Source organism: Leptinotarsa decemlineata, unplaced genomic scaffold (genome assembly GCF_025532065.1).
Source record: "Leptinotarsa decemlineata unplaced genomic scaffold, Ldec_3_MD MMD2_tig00026354_RagTag_RagTag, whole genome shotgun sequence".
NCBI lineage: Eukaryota > Metazoa > Arthropoda > Insecta > Coleoptera > Chrysomelidae > Leptinotarsa > Leptinotarsa decemlineata.
This window is the reverse complement of record NW_027412702.1, coordinates 2,588,047-2,604,254: the sequence shown is the minus strand read 5'-3', so window position 1 is coordinate 2,604,254 and position 16,208 is coordinate 2,588,047. Positions and strand designations below refer to the sequence as shown.

The following is a 16,208-nucleotide window of genomic DNA, read 5'->3' as shown; positions in this document are numbered from 1 at the left end:
TAACACCAAAACTGATATATTTGCACTTGACGCGCGTTGCGCTAACTAGCATCTTCAGAAGAAAATTAATACTGTTAGCGAAACGTGCGTCAAGTGAAAACATCAGTTTTGGTGTTAGGGTCTAGAAAAAGTGTTTGTATTAACACACATTAATTGAATTTTAAGACTTATATTTATTGCACTTTCAGATTAATTCACACTTTATACCAATTATTATGAATAACCTGAGGTATATTGAAGTTTCAACTTTGAATATTTCTATAAAAAAAATTGTAACTTCATAAAGCATTATAAATTAATTCAAAATATTAACAATCAAACTCGTAATAAGTAAACATATTTATTATATTGTTATATACATACATACATCCAAAATTGTACAATATAGCCCTACTGCCCTTTAAATAAAATCATTTTAGTGAAATAGTTTCGAATAGCATCTTTTGCTTCACTCTGCTTTTTCATTATGAAGTGTATCCTTATATTCAAATATTTTTCAATAATTGATTTTATTAAAAGTAGACATGATTGACTTCATTGTCTAAGATGTGGTTATTCAGACATTGAAACATATCAACCGAAAGACATTGTCTCAATATAGTATTGGTTAATTTTTTAACATTATTTCCTTTTGGCAAATCTTCGTGGTTGTGTCTTATAAGTTTTTCACTAATCTGGCAAATTTTAACATCAGATGAGGGATATATTAATCCGCCTTCAGTTTTTTGGGAAATAAGGGAATTAAGAAAATTCGCTTTGTTACCTATTAAGCCAGTAACACATGATTCACATTTCATTTTCATCGACAAATGTTTAGTAACAAAACCAGCTATATAGGTTACAATTTCTTCTGAGCAATGAGATAAAACATTGGTGTTCATGATATAACTATGTTCAGAAAAAATTGTTTCTAGTGATTGAGCTTTTTTTTCGGTTTTTAATAAATTGTCTTCCGTTATAATTGGTATTGAACTATTTATTTGCTCCTCAGGAGTTTTATTGGTTGTACTTGAAACCGATAGAATAGAAATTTGTTCTAAAGGTAGACAATTACCTATGCCCCCACTTCTCACTTCCGTTCTTATAAGGAGACGTTTATATGCAGCCATAAATTGACGGGCGGTTGGATTATTGTTCCAACCCCCTCTAGAACGAATTGAAGAAAAAAAGAGTTCTATATGGTCTTGACTCATTTTATAGAGAGGAAAATAAATCAAAAGTTCTTTATGCCATACTATGTCATCAAACAGATCCACTGCACTTTTGAGATCTAAAATAAAGCCAGTTTTTCTAGGTGAATTTATTATTTTTTCATTATTGGGAAATTTCAAAGCACAAATATATTCATTGAATTTCGCAACAAAAGCCAAAACTTCAACGATTTTGCTTGGGCACAAAGCTTTTTTATAGCAAGGTGCTTGCACAGTTATCGAGTTTAAAATATCAAAAGCGGTGTTGATATATTTAATAAAACGTACTGTGCCTTCACAATCTTCAAAATCTTTTAATTTTGCGGGGTGTATCTCTTTGCAGTTGAGCACTTGTTGATGGATAAGGTTCTGGTGTTTGGGGTCTAATTCGTTTCCTGTTTTTCTGGAAAATAAAAATTTGTTTAGTACACAACTCTCTTTATGGTAAGGTACTCTTAAATACTTTCAATCTGCTGAACAAAAAATGCATATTCTTTAATCTCTATTTAGCTGAAAGACATTGTCGACTGGCCTCTAAATAGAGAGTATCAATAAGGTTTGAAATATTAAGGTTATCAAATTGTTTTTGCAGTATACCTGTATAGACTGAAGACTTGTAGGTCGTTCTGGGAAAATAGTGGGTACAGCTTCATTCAACAATTTCGTTTTTTCCTCAGTTCTATAAAAATAACAGGTTTCAAAATGTTTTGAGCAAATACGATCGTTTTTTGATGGGGACCAGTTTGAAATCTTCATATTAGCTACCCAAATGGCCCGTCTATCTTCATTTCTAGGAAATCTGAAAAATGAAATAGTATTTAATAATAATCTATAAAATTTTCTTGTAATATGAGTAATGTATTGCACAGATCTTTTTCAATGAAATAGAAAAGAAATATTTAATTTGTCTAGGGTCCACAATGTAGTCATTCATTTTTTTCAATCAAAAATGTATTTTCAAGATATTCCAAATTTTCACTCGATCTGACCCTGCTATAAATGCACGCCTATGCAAAAAAATGGAACTTTCAAGGTGAATCTGAAGTCTATCATAAAATTATGAATGAAAATTCACAAAGTAAGCACTGAAATCTTCTTTAACCGTAGATTATCCACCACTGAGTTACATACTTGAAAATCTAGACATTTGCATACATAGTTTTCACATAATATCCATGTTTGGCCTACTGTTCCTAAATGTACTGATGTTTTCTCACCTGTGAAATGATATACCGGTTTCCTTTTTCTCGCTATTACTACTACAATAGTAAGATGAGCACTTCACCATGTTTATACAGTACTCACCCACAAAATAGTTCAAAATACACTCAATAATTGCACAAAATCGAACAAGCACCAAGATCAATGTTTAGCACCAACAATATGGCGGCCACTCGGAAATTGGTCACAAACTCACTTGCGTGAAGTTAGCGTCGGACGCCAGCGTCCAAATCTAGCGCCCGCCCCCCACTCCTGAGTCCGATTTACACCACACAACTAGTAGAATGTTGATTCATAACATGAATTATTTGATTATTTGATTATTTCCTCTTAGAATCGACTTCAAACTTGAAAATATCATTATACTGCATGCAGCTTTCATAATCTGTATTATAATGACGAAGAAACATTGACGTGAATGTGATAGATATAAAACACTTTTGGGTCACAACTGGTGGAATTTATGACCAAGTGAAAAATTCATCAGAAGAATGATTCATTGAATGGGTAATTTTCAGAAAAAGTGTCATAGAAAAATGAACTCCCATCACTTGAGTGGAATAGTTCGCTTTCCAAACTGAATTGTCATCAATTATGTCCGAGTGAAAACTGTTATCAGCTATAATATCCCAAGGACATTGATAACTAACGAAATAATTTTATCACAGTTTTCGAAAGCACGTTATTTGGTAACATCCCGACGCCGAAGGCGGAGGGATGTTACCTAAAATAACGTGCTTGAGGAAGTTGTGATAAAATTATGAGTTATTTATCAATGTTCGAGGGATATTCGGTGAGAAAATTTTTTGCAATTCGAACAAAATTATTTATTGAACACAGTTATTAAAAGAACAATTCGTATAATGATATAACTCCATAAATATTTTCCAAGTGTATTTTTTACTATTGACAGTATTTTTTGGTGTATTTTCTTCAATGATTTTGTCAATTGCCGCATCATTTTGAACACCAAAGCGAGGAAGTGACATTTTCGAAATAAATTGAATTACTGAAATGTCAAACAACTTTATTGTGTTGGTTGCTTAGCAATGTCATGACATAAGTGATAACTACCCGTGAAAACACACGATGGAACGTCAGTTTCAACTTAACGTTGACGACGACGACATCGACCGCGATATGCTGCTGGAAGACCGGGTTCACCGACTTCTCAGGGAGGATGACGACGACGACATCCGTCCAGCTTCTATGGAGGAGCTGAAGGGTCTCATCAAGGCTGCGAAAGCAAAGAAGGCTCCGGGAGCCGATTCAATAACTAACAAGTTGTTGAAGAGACTCCCGGAAAACAGCGTTGAATTCTTGCTGAGTCTTATCAACAGGTCGTTGGCCCTCAGACACTTCCCTAGAAGGTGGAAGCATGCGATCGTCGTCATGCTCCCGAAACAGGGTCAGAACCAGCTGTTCCCGCAGAACTATCGCCCGATCAGTCTACTCTCGTCGGCGGCTAAGCTGGCTGAAAGAGTCGTACTGCAAAGACTCAACGAAGAAGTTGAGGACCGAAATGTTCTGCCTAATGAACAATTCGGCTTCAGGAGAGATCACTCCACTGAACTACAGGCTCTAAGGTTGGTCGAGAACACCATCAGCGAGCTGAATAACAACAAAAAAGTACATATAGTACTTTTAGATATTTCAAAGGCCTTCGACCGAGTATGGCACGAAGGCCTTATACATAAGCTAAACGCGCTCGACCTACCTCGGGGCCTGGTCCGGTGGATCGGATCTTTCCTGAGAGGCAGAACCTTTCAGGTTAGAGTAGAGGGCTCTCTGTCTGACAACAGAGAGATCCTCGCTGGAGTGCCACAGGGGGCCGTGCTCTCTCCGACGTTGTACTCACTCTATACAAGCGACCTGCCCAGGTCCGATAGAGTGAAGATATCCCTGTACGCCGATGACACGGCTCTACTCTCGTCTTCCATGGGGCGTGAGCTCGGCGTCGTCTACATGCAACGTGCATTGGACGACCTCGAGCGCTGGTACCTCGAATGGAAGATCCGAGTAAACCCGGAAAAGACTCAGGCGATAACCATGGGGAGATTACTATCTTCTCCGGCCAGAAAAGTGAGAGTCTCTGGAAGGGAGATTGACTGGCAAGCGCGGGTAAAGTACCTCGGCCTTTTAATAGACCGTAGGCTCACTTGGAACCCGCACATCATGTACGTTAAGTCCAAGATCGAGGGTCGGATCGCCGGTCTGTACCCTCTGATCAACAGAAAATCCAAGATGAGTCTTAAAAACAAAATCATGATCTACAACTCGATGTTCAAGCCTGTCATCATGTACGCTTCAGGCGTCTGGGGACAAGCGGCTCCGTCCAACATTTCCATTTTGGAAAGGTTGCAAAATAAGCTAATTAGGATGATTGTGAATGCTCCTTGGTTCGTGCGGAATGAAGCCATCCGCAGAGATTTGCAGCTGCCTTCCATTCGGCAGTCCATTCAGTCGAGGAATGAGAGAGTTTTCGAAAAAACGGAAACTCACGAAAACCCGTTAGTTAGGGAAGCCACAGATTATGCTGTAGACGACCCCTCCCGATATAGAAGGCCCCGACACTCTGTCGAATGAGGCCCTCATGTCCCCCGTTAAAGGATGAATAACTCTTTCATCCATCCCACCCCAGCCAGGTAGGGGTATCCCGTGAAGGGCGGCACTGATGCCTAAGGACTTCATGCCGTCATCCATCAGTCATGTACCCATTGGCCCATCCCAAGGCCAATGATCAGCCGAAAGGGTAGGGGAGCTGGTCTCCAAATCCTGAATGAACTGAAGATGATCGCGTCTACCCGTGAAAACTATCCATGGGTAGTTATCAGTGTAATGATGGTTTCATTGGTTATTTCGACGCACATGACTAGAAATAGACAAATTTGATAGGATAATTTTTTTGGCAAAAAATTTTCAGAGAAATGATATACTGAACACTGAATTTTCAGTCCTTCAAAATAGTGGGGTCATAAAAAAAATACCCCTTCCACATTAGATGTTTAATTTTTTCCTTCTTAAACTGGCTTTTGTCCCCGAATACGACTACCTGGAAAATGTTGATAAAGATATGATATACTGAACTATGAATTTACAGCCGTCCAAAATACCGGGAACATAAAAAAAATCACCCCTTCCACCTTAGACGTTTAATTTTTCTCTTCTCAAACTGGCTTGTGTCCCCGAATACGACTATCTGGAAAATGTTGATGAAGATATGATATACTGAACTATGAATTTCCAGCCGTCCAAAATACCGGGAACATAAAAAAAATCACCCCTTCCACCTTAGACGTTTAATTTTTTTCTTCTCAAACTGGCTTGTGTCCCCGAATACGACTACCTGGAAAATGTTGATGAAGATATGATATACTGAACTATGAATTTACAGCCGTCCAAAATATCGGGAACATACAAAAAAACCACCCCTTCCACATAAGATGTTTAATTTTTTCCTTCTCAAACTGGCTTTTGTCCCCGAATACGACTAACTGAAAAATGTTGATGAAGATATGATATACTGAACTCTGAATTTTCAGCCCTTCAAAATACCGGGAACATACAAAAAAACCACCCTTTCCACATAAGAAGTTTAATTTTTTCCTTCCCAAACTGTCTTGTGTCCCCGAATACGACTACCTGGAAAATGTTGATAAAGATATGATATACTGAACTATGAATTTACAGCCGTCCAAAATACCGGGAACATACAAAAAAACCACCCCTTCAACATTAGACGTTTAATTTTTTCCTTCTCAAACTGGCTTGTGTCCCCGAATACGACTACCTGGAAAATGTTGATGAAGATATGATATACTGAACTATGAATTTACAGCCGTCCAAAATACGGGAACATACAAAAAAACCACCCCTTCCACATAATATGTTTAATTTTTTCCTTCTCAAACTGGCTTTTGTCCCCGAATACGACTAACTGAAAAATGTTGATGAAGATATGGTATACTGAACTATGAATTTCCAGCCGTCCAAAATACCGGGAACATACAAAAAAACCACCCCTTCCACTTTAGATGTTTAATTTTTTCCTTCCCAAACTGTTTTGTGTCCCCGAATACGACTACCTGGAAAATGTTGATGAAGATATGATATACTGAACTATGAATTTACAGCCGTCCAAAATACCGGGAACATAGAAAAAAACCACCCTTTCCACTTTAGATGTTAATTTTTTCCTTCTCAAACTGGCTTGTGTCCCCGAATACGACCAACTGGAAAATGTTGATGAAGATATAATATACTGAACTATGAATTTCCAGCCGTCCAAAATACCGGGAACATACAAAAAAACCACCCCTTCCACATTAGATGTTTAATTTTTTCCTTCTCAAACTGTCTTGTGTCCCCGAATACGACTAACTGGAAAATGTTAATGAAGAGATGATATACTGACCTCCGAATTTTCAGTTCTCCAAAATGATGGTGTCATAGAAAAAAATCTTACGTCAGCAGAATATTTTTTTCTCTGTAAACTAAAAACTCTGAAAAATTTTGGTGAAGTCATGATTTGAAAAGAATGAAAATATTTTTCACACATATTTTTTGCCTACATTATAAAAAATGTCACTATTTGGAATCGTTCAACAGTAAAATTATCAAGAATATTTTTTTATTTTGTCATTTACATGAGAATCGTAATATTGTGAGAAAAACTCAAGAGACATAATTGAAAGGCAATACAATTTTCTACATTTTAACAAAAAAACATTTTGATATGTAGCGTAATTACTGAGTTATATGTATTTCAATGTAATCTCACTTCGACCGAACGCACCTCAGTGAATATTGTTTTAACGCGCAATGACAGTTCTGCTGCATGATTTGCTTTTATGCTCTTGACTAGTACCTACCTATTTGGCGGCGACCAAAGTTGAAATATTTAGGAGTAGTAGTGAATTGATTTTATTTGTTTTACGCATTGGTTGTGAAAATATCCCTTTGTCGTTTTAAATTAATGTTGAGTTGATTGATTTCATTAGTTATTTCCAATTATTATTTCTTTTATTTTATTATTTTGTGGTGTAAAACCGTCGAGATTTACTTTTATTTTCTTGGGGGAAATTATTTCATTACGTTACGAATATATATACGATTAAGAGGAACATGGGAGACAAAATCGAAAATCTTGTTAATCGAATAAAATATTTTGCTAGTAATATTACTTACGATGAACTAGTCGTAATTGATTACAATGATGTATTTTATGAGCATTTAGTTGCGCATGTTCACAATAAACATCAACAGAAAAATAAAAAGAGATGGATATATCAGACGATTCAACGAAATTCTGGTAATATAAAAACAATGTTAGAAAAAAAAACAAACATAAAAAAATCTTCTTTGGATGTGGATGGTATCGAAGCAAATAAAAGCAAATCGCTAAAAGAATATTCTGCTCAGTTGATTGAAAGTGAAAATCAGTTTAAGGAAGGTTTGAATTCTTGTCACTTATACGACAACCCGATATATGAATTCAACCTACAGAAAGAATCTGAGTTGGTTAAAGTTTTTCTCCACGACGAACAAGAAACATTCTTAAATAAATCTGATGATGAACTTGTCACCATTTATTCCGGAAATTTCTCAAACTCCAAAGTTAGTGCTCTTTCCGATGAAAAACTATTAAGTAACTTGAGAGGGGAATATGCGAAATATTCAACACATTCCCAGAAAGTTTAAAAAAAAAAGATGATGCTAAAATTAAGGTTGACGAATTCAATTCATCCGCCATGAGTGCAGACTCCGACTTTTTAGATATTGCCAATAAAGATATTCATTCCAAGAATATGATGCAGAGTCAAGGAAATGAAGAGTTGATGTTGAATGGTTTCACGAAAAAAAAAGATGAATGTATATATGGAAGCTCTTTAATCGATTCAGACGGCATCTTCTCTGACTCGTCAAAGTCGGTTATAAATAACAGTATAACAGATTCATCAATTTCAATTCCTAATGCTACAATATTCCATGAAGCATTATCTAAACGCCAAGTACTTCCAATAGGAAGCAAAAATATTGATCCTTCCCAACATCTGAAAATTAAAAGAACGGATTATTCAAAATGTACATTTCTAGAAGGCAAATTTCACATTAGTGAAACTGTTGACGAGAAGTTGTCAAATAAATATTATCCATTTTTCTTTCGAAATAATATAAAAAAGTTCGTAAATAATAGTTGTTCAGTTGCATTTTACAGACTAAAATATTTAAAAAACAACATAATACTCCTAGCCTATTGCCGAAATAATTATAGAAAATGTAAAAACTTCAAAATCTATATTTCCATTGATTCACGATATGGCAAAATGGTGCGGGTTTATTCCACGTCTCGCGATTACTGTCATCCTTACAAAATAACCGACCAAGTGAGAGGTGTGGAAAGAGACATAAAAAAAAATGTGTTGAAAAATATGAAACCTTCGGAATATAGAAAAAAAAGCATTTTAAAAGCGGATAAAGCTGCTATCAAGAGAGGCCACTTACAAGATATAAAATCGGAGGAGATGCTAAGAAAACTCCGCAGCCAGGCAAAAAATGCTTTGAAACGACATGAAGACTCCATGGTCGACATGTTTTTGTACAAAAAAGATCACCCTACATTCATACGACAAGTTTGTTCGCCACTAAATGTGAAAATATTCAGTACAGAACAGTTAGAAGTTGCGAAAACTTCTTCGGTTAAAGTTTTGCATTTTGATGCTACAGGCGCAGTTGTTTGTAATACAGGAAAAGACGAAAAGAGAATTCTTTATTACGCTGGTGTTCTTACTTTACCCGAAAGAAGACTTTGCCCTGTAATGGAGATGATTTCGTGTGAACACGACACTCTGGCTATATTTGATTTATTTTATAAATTTAAAAAATTTTGCGAAGAACAGAAGTCGTGGCCTGTATTTAAAATTTTCGTGAGTGACTTTAGTTTTGCAAGTTTGAACGCAGCATCGAAGGCATTTAATAATATAGATCTTGAAAAATATTTGCAATATTGTTTTGAACATTTGCAAAAAAAAAGTCAAATATTCCCAAAGAAAAAAATTGTTTTATTTTTATGTTGTGGTCATTTCATGAAAAATTTGGTTCAGTTAATTGAAGACCACACCAAAACTGTTGAAGACAAAAAAATAAAAAGATGCATTAAAACAATATTTGCAGTAGCTTTCAATTTAAATAATTTAGAAGAGGCTGCAGATTGGTTCAAAAATGTAACAATAATTCTTACTTCGGAATTCCGAAATGATAGTGTTGAAAACGCTCTGTTGAAATTGAATCTTTCGAGTTTTACAGAGAAGCAAGTGATTTCAGAAATAGGCGATGATCACGATAATATTTTGAAGAGAAGAAGTTTGCGTACCAATTCTCCGTTTTATAAGTTTTTTTCAGATATATATAAACATAATAAAGTATTAGAAAAGAAAGGAGGTGAGAGAAACGAGTTTTTCTTTCCTTCTTTAATAGAAGCTGTGTTGGAAAGATATATGGGATTATTTCCACTGTGGTCGGTAGTCATCACAAAAAGTAGACTGAGTAATGCTCTGATTGAGAGATGGTTTGGTTTTCTCAAAACTGACATTCTGAATGGATCAAGGGATCTAAAACCGACAACATTCATAAGAAAAGTTAGAGGACACGTAATGAAAATTTATAATGAAATTGATTTAGGCATATCAAAGCATAGCTTATCTACAGTTCCGAAGGAATTATATTTATCAGATGAGAATTCAGATGAAAGTGTTACAAAAGCTGAAGAAAAATGGAATAGAAAGCGTAAATCAAAATTTACATATTTCTCCGGAAAATATCTGAAAGACTTGCCTAAGTATAAATCTGTAGAATCGGTTTTGCTGAATTCTTCGAAAGAACAAAAAATCATATTGAATATTTTGGAAAACGGCCTGGTGAACGATGTTACGTATTATAAAAAATTCCGAAACTGGTTATATTATATCGGTCATTATGATTTTGTTACAGGTAATAAATTTGTAACTTCTCAGGATTTCAACATATTGAATGCCAATAGCATGTCCCAAAGTATAACTAAACAATTTTTCAATATTTTGGGTATGGTAATTATTAGAAAAAATAAAAGACAGTCAGATGTGGCATTATGGATAGCTACAAATACTTTTTTCGATTTAGAAAAAAGACTCGTTTTCGGTAAAATATCCCCCTTTAAAAAAACTACATTTATTCCTTTTCACCTACAAGAAGAGAAGTGGCTTTTAGTCAAAATAAATTTTGTTGATAAATCTTTGGAAATATTCAATCCATATGGTAATACAAACATAGAAAATGAGGAGTTCCTCAAAAACTTCATCAGATTCTTGCAACTCTACAACAAGAAAAGAGCTTTGTATGCTACATATAAAAAAATCGAAGAGAAAGATTGGAAGATCATCAGTTCAAAGTGTCAGTCGGTACAAATGACTTTTGAGGCAAATATTCTACCTTTATACACTTTGGATATACTCACTTCTAGAATTTTTAGTAGCCAGCTACTCTCTGAACCTTTCGATATAAAGAAATATTGTAACGATTTACAACTCTTACTATTACAATTTTCATCGGATGTTTCTAACTTGTGCCCAATATGTGGTAAATTCGAAGGTGCAGAAAATATGAATTGGGTAAACTGTGATCTTTGTAGAAGATGGATTCATTTGAAGTGCGATACAAGTCAATTCACTTTCAGTGAGCCTTTAGATACTCCAGGGGTTATATATTATTGCCCTATTTGCACCTGTAATTTCAATGTGAAGTCGTATTTCAAATTAGAGCATCAGGATATCAAATCAAATGATCTCATGAAAAAAATTGACTATTACAGGTCTAATATTTATTTGGGCAATTATGTTGTTGCGCGGTATAAGTGTACTTATGATTTAACAATTGAAGATTATTCTACTTTGGACAAATTTTCGTATATTTCCAACACTGTCTTCTTCATAATCGCTGATCTTTTGCAAGCTGATTCCCAAAATCATAATGTAAAAATATGGAACATATATAAAACAGAACTAATGTTTTTCAAACTCAACTCACTAGATACAGAGTTTTTCGGAGATGATATTTTCAAAGACCTTCATGGAAAAATTAATCTGATACCTATCTTGCATAACAGACACTTTACGCTTATGGTCGTCAATTTCACAGATAATACATTCTCTTACATCGATCCAAACGGAGCAACGAAAACAGGTCAGTACAATATGTTCGAGAAATTCAGGAAATTCATTACCATGTTAAATGGTCATGTAATAAATCCTTACAACTTGACTGAATTCAAAATAAAAAACGAAAGTCATCCCAAACAATCCGACTCTTACAATTGTGGAATATTTATTTTGCACTTCATCAATTGTATTCTCAATAAGATTGAGTTAGAAAGAAGTTTTGACCCCGATCATTACCGTTTAGAACTTAAAAAATACCTATTGACGAAATCAGAAAAAATGATTCCGTATTGTTTGATATGTGGTCGACACGTGGATGAAACAGAAAAATGCTTTCAATGCAAAACGTGTAATAGGGTTTTAGAACCGAAATGTTTCCGATTATACTATGAGTTTGATGAATGTTGTCCTTTATGTATGTCTGCAGAAAAGAATGATGAAATGTGAATTGAAGAGGAGTGGAGTGAATAGATTTAACTCAGAAATGAACTGTACAATCACTATAATCTGCGCAATCTCTGTTCAAAACTGTATCTTATCATATTTTCATCAACATTTTCCAGTTAGTCGTATTCGGGGACACAAGCCAGTTTGAGAAGGAAAAAATTAAACGTCTAATGTTGAAGGGGTGGTTTTTTTGTATGTTCCCGGTATTTTGGACGGCTGTAAATTCATAGTTCAGTATATCATATCTTTATCAACATTTTCCAGGTAGTCGTATTCGGGGACAAAAGCCAGTTTGAGAAGGAAAAAATTAAACATCTTATATGGAAGGGGTAATTTTTTGTATGTTCCCGGTATTTTGGAGGGCTGAAAATTCAGAGTTCAGTATATTATATCTTCATCAACATTTTCCAGTTGGTCGTATTCGGGGACACAAGCCAGTTTGAGAAGGAAAAAATTAAACATCTAAAGTGGAAAGGGTGGTTTTTTTCTATGTTCCCGGTATTTTGGACGGCTGTAAATTCATAGTTCAGTATATCATATCTTCATCAACATTTTCCAGGTAGTCGTATTCGGGGACACAAAACAGTTTGGGAAGGAAAAAATTAAACATCTAAAGTGGAAGGGGTGGTTTTTTTGTATGTTCCCGGTATTTTGGACGGCTGTAAATTCAGAGTTCAGTATATTATATCTTCATCAACATTTTCCAGTTGGTCGTATTCGGGGACACAAGCCAGTTTGAGAAGGAAAAAATTAAACATCTAAAGTGGAAGGGGTGGTTTTTTTGTATGTTCCCGGTATTTTGGACGGCTGTAAATTCATAGTTCAGTATATCATATCTTCATCAACATTTTCCAGGTAGTCGTATTCGGGGACACAAGCCAGTTTGAGAAGGAAAAAATTAAACGTCTAATGTTGAAGGGGTGGTTTTGTTTGTATGTTCCCGGTATTTTGGTGGGCTGAAAATTCAGAGTTCAGTATATCATATCTTCATCAACATTTTCCAGTTACTCGTATTCGGGGACAAAAGCCAGTTTGAGAAGGAAAAAATTAAACATCTTATATGGAAGGGGTAATTTTTTGTATGTTCCCGGTATTTTGGAGGGCTGAAAATTCAGAGTTCAGTATATTATATCTTCATCAACATTTTCCAGTTGGTCGTATTCGGGGACACAAGCCAGTTTGAGAAGGAAAAAATTAAACATCTAAAGTGGAAGGGGTGGTTTTTTTGTATGTTCCCGGTATTTTGGACGGCTGTAAATTCATAGTTCAGTATATCATATCTTCATCAACATTTTCCAGGTAGTCGTATTCGGGGACACAAGCCAGTTTGAGAAGGAAAAAATTAAACGTCTAATGTTGAAGGGGTGGTTTTGTTTGTATGTTCCCGGTATTTTGGTGGGCTGAAAATTCAGAGTTCAGTATATTATATCTTCATCAACATTTTCCAGTTGGTCGTATTCGGGGACACAAGCCAGTTTGAGAAGGAAAAAATTAAACATCTAAAGTGGAAGGGGTGGTTTTTTTGTATGTTCCCGGTATTTTGGACGGCTGTAAATTCATATTTCAGTATATAATATCTTTATCAACATTTTCCAGGTAGTCGTATTCGGGGACACAAAACAGTTTGGGAAGGAAAAAATTAAACATCTAAAGTGGAAGGGGTGGTTTTTTTGTATGTTCCCGGTATTTTGGACGGCTGTAAATTCATAGTTCAGTATATCATATCTTCATCAACATTTTCCAGGTAGTCGTATTCGGGGACACAAGCCAGTTTGAGAAGGAAAAAATTAAACGTCTAATGTTGAAGGGGTGGTTTTTTTGTATGTTCCCGGTATTTTGGACGGCTGTAAATTCATAGTTCAGTATATCATATCTTTATCAACATTTTCCAGGTAGTCGTATTCGGGGACACAAGACAGTTTGGGAAGGAAAAAATTAAACTTCTTATGTGGAAAGGGTGGTTTTTTTGTATGTTCCCGGTATTTTGAAGGGCTGAAAATTCAGAGTTCAGTATATCATATCTTCATCAACATTTTTCAGTTAGTCGTATTCGGGGACAAAAGCCAGTTTGAGAAGGAAAAAATTAAACATCTTATGTGTAAGGGGTGGTTTTTTTGTATGTTCCCGATATTTTGGACGGCTGTAAATTCATAGTTCAGTATATCATATCTTTATCAACATTTTCCAGGTAGTCGTATTCGGGGACACAAGACAGTTTGAGAAGGAAAAAATTAAACATCTAAAGTGGAAGGGGTGGTTTTTTTCTATGTTCCCGGTATTTTGGACGGCTGGAAATTCATAGTTCAGTATATCATATCTTCATCAACATTTTCCAGGTAGTCGTATTCGGGGACACAAGCCAGTTTGGGAAGAAAAAAATTAAACGTCTAAGGTGGAAGGGGTGATTTTTTTTATGTTCCCGGTATTTTGGACGGCTGGAAATTCATAGTTCAGTATATCATATCTTCATCAACATTTTCCAGGTAGTCGTATTCGGGGACACAAGCCAGTTTGAGAAGAAAAAAATTAAACGTCTAAGGTGGAAGGGGTGATTTTTTTTATGTTCCCGGTATTTTGGACGGCTGTAAATTCATAGTTCAGTATATCATATCTTTATCAACATTTTCCAGGTAGTCGTATTCGGGGACAAAAGCCAGTTTAAGAAGGAAAAAATTAAACATCTAATATGGAAGGGGTATTTTTTTTATGACCCCACTATTTTGAAGGACTGAAAATTCAGTGTTCAGTATATCATTTTTCTGAAAATTTTTTGCCAAAAAAATTATCCTATCAAATTTGTCTATTTCTAGTCATGTGTGTCGAAATAACCAATGAAACCATCATTACACTGATAACTACCCATGGATAGTTTTCAAGGGTAGTTATCACTTATGTCATGACATTGCTAAGCAACCAACACAATAAAGTTGTTTGACATTTCAGTAATTCAATTTATTTCGAAAATGTCACTTCCTCGCTTTGGTGTTCAAAATGATGCGGCAATTGACAAAATCATTGAAGAAAATACACCAAAAAATACTGTCAATAGTAAAAAATACACTTGGAAAATATTTATGGAGTTATATCATTATACGAATTGTTCTTTTAATAACTGTGTGTTCAATAAATAATTTTGTTCGAATTGCAAAAAATTTTCTCATCGAATATCCCTCGAACATTGATAAATAACTCATAATTTTATCACAACTTCCTCAAGAACGTTATTTTAGGTAACATCCCTCCGCCTTCGGCGTCGGGATGTTACCAAATAACGTGCTTTCGAAAACTGTGATAAAATTATTTCGTTAGTTATCAATGTCCTTGGGATATTATAGCTGATAACAGTTTTCACTCGGACATAATTGATGACAATTCAGTTTGGAAAGCGAACTATTCCACTCAAGTGATGGGAGTTCATTTTTCTATGACACTTTTTCTGAAAATTACCCATTCAATGAATCATTCTTCTGATGAATTTTTCACTTGGTCATAAATTCCACCAGTTGTGACCCAAAAGTGTTTTATATCTATCACATTCACGTCAATGTTTCCTCGTCATTATAATACAGATTATGAAAGCTGCATGCAGTATAATGATATTTTCAAGTTTGAAGTCGATTCTAAGAGGAAATAATCAAATAATCAAATAATTCATGTTATGAATCAACATTCTACTAGTTGTGTGGTGTAAATCGGACTCAGGAGTGGGGGGCGGGCGCTAGATTTGGACGCTGGCGTCCGACGCTAACTTCACGCAAGTCACAAACTCGATTCGTACGCAGAGGTTGGCGTTATGTATCCCCTCTTTTACCTAATCTAAGGTCTACACTTTCCGAATCCATATTCAATTCTTGTTTTTCGTTGGAAAAAACTAAATTTTAAAATGAACTGTCAGTTCAACGAATAAGTGTGATGTTTGAGACCATATTTTGAAATAGGTCAATTCTCTAGGCATATTTGCAAATAATTCAAACATAAACGTAAAGTAATGATTTTTTTTTCATCTGTGATTGGCTTCAAAAATGTTGAGTAATGTATTTGGTCAACTGTGATTGGTTGGTTCTGAGTAATAGATCATTTTCTGCTCGCAGAACGAAACAAAAGTTCAATGCCCAACAAACAAGACGCTCTTTTCAATTGTCATAAAAATAGTATATGT

At 35.1% G+C, this 16,208-nt stretch overlaps 1 protein-coding gene across 1 annotated transcript; it reads right to left on the bottom strand.

Moving 5' to 3' along the window:
* Positions 1-324: 324 nt before the first annotated feature.
* LOC141486403 (THAP domain-containing protein 2-like) lies at positions 325-2,596 on the bottom strand. Its single transcript, XM_074184286.1, has 3 exons — positions 2,408-2,596; positions 1,788-1,989; positions 325-1,593 (listed from the first exon to the last, which is right to left on the bottom strand). The coding sequence occupies exons 1-3, from the start codon at positions 2,476-2,478 to the stop codon at positions 1,495-1,497; spliced, it is 372 nt and encodes a 123-aa protein (XP_074040387.1). The 5' UTR covers positions 2,479-2,596; the 3' UTR covers positions 325-1,494.
* Between the last annotated feature and the right edge of the window lie 13,612 nt (positions 2,597-16,208).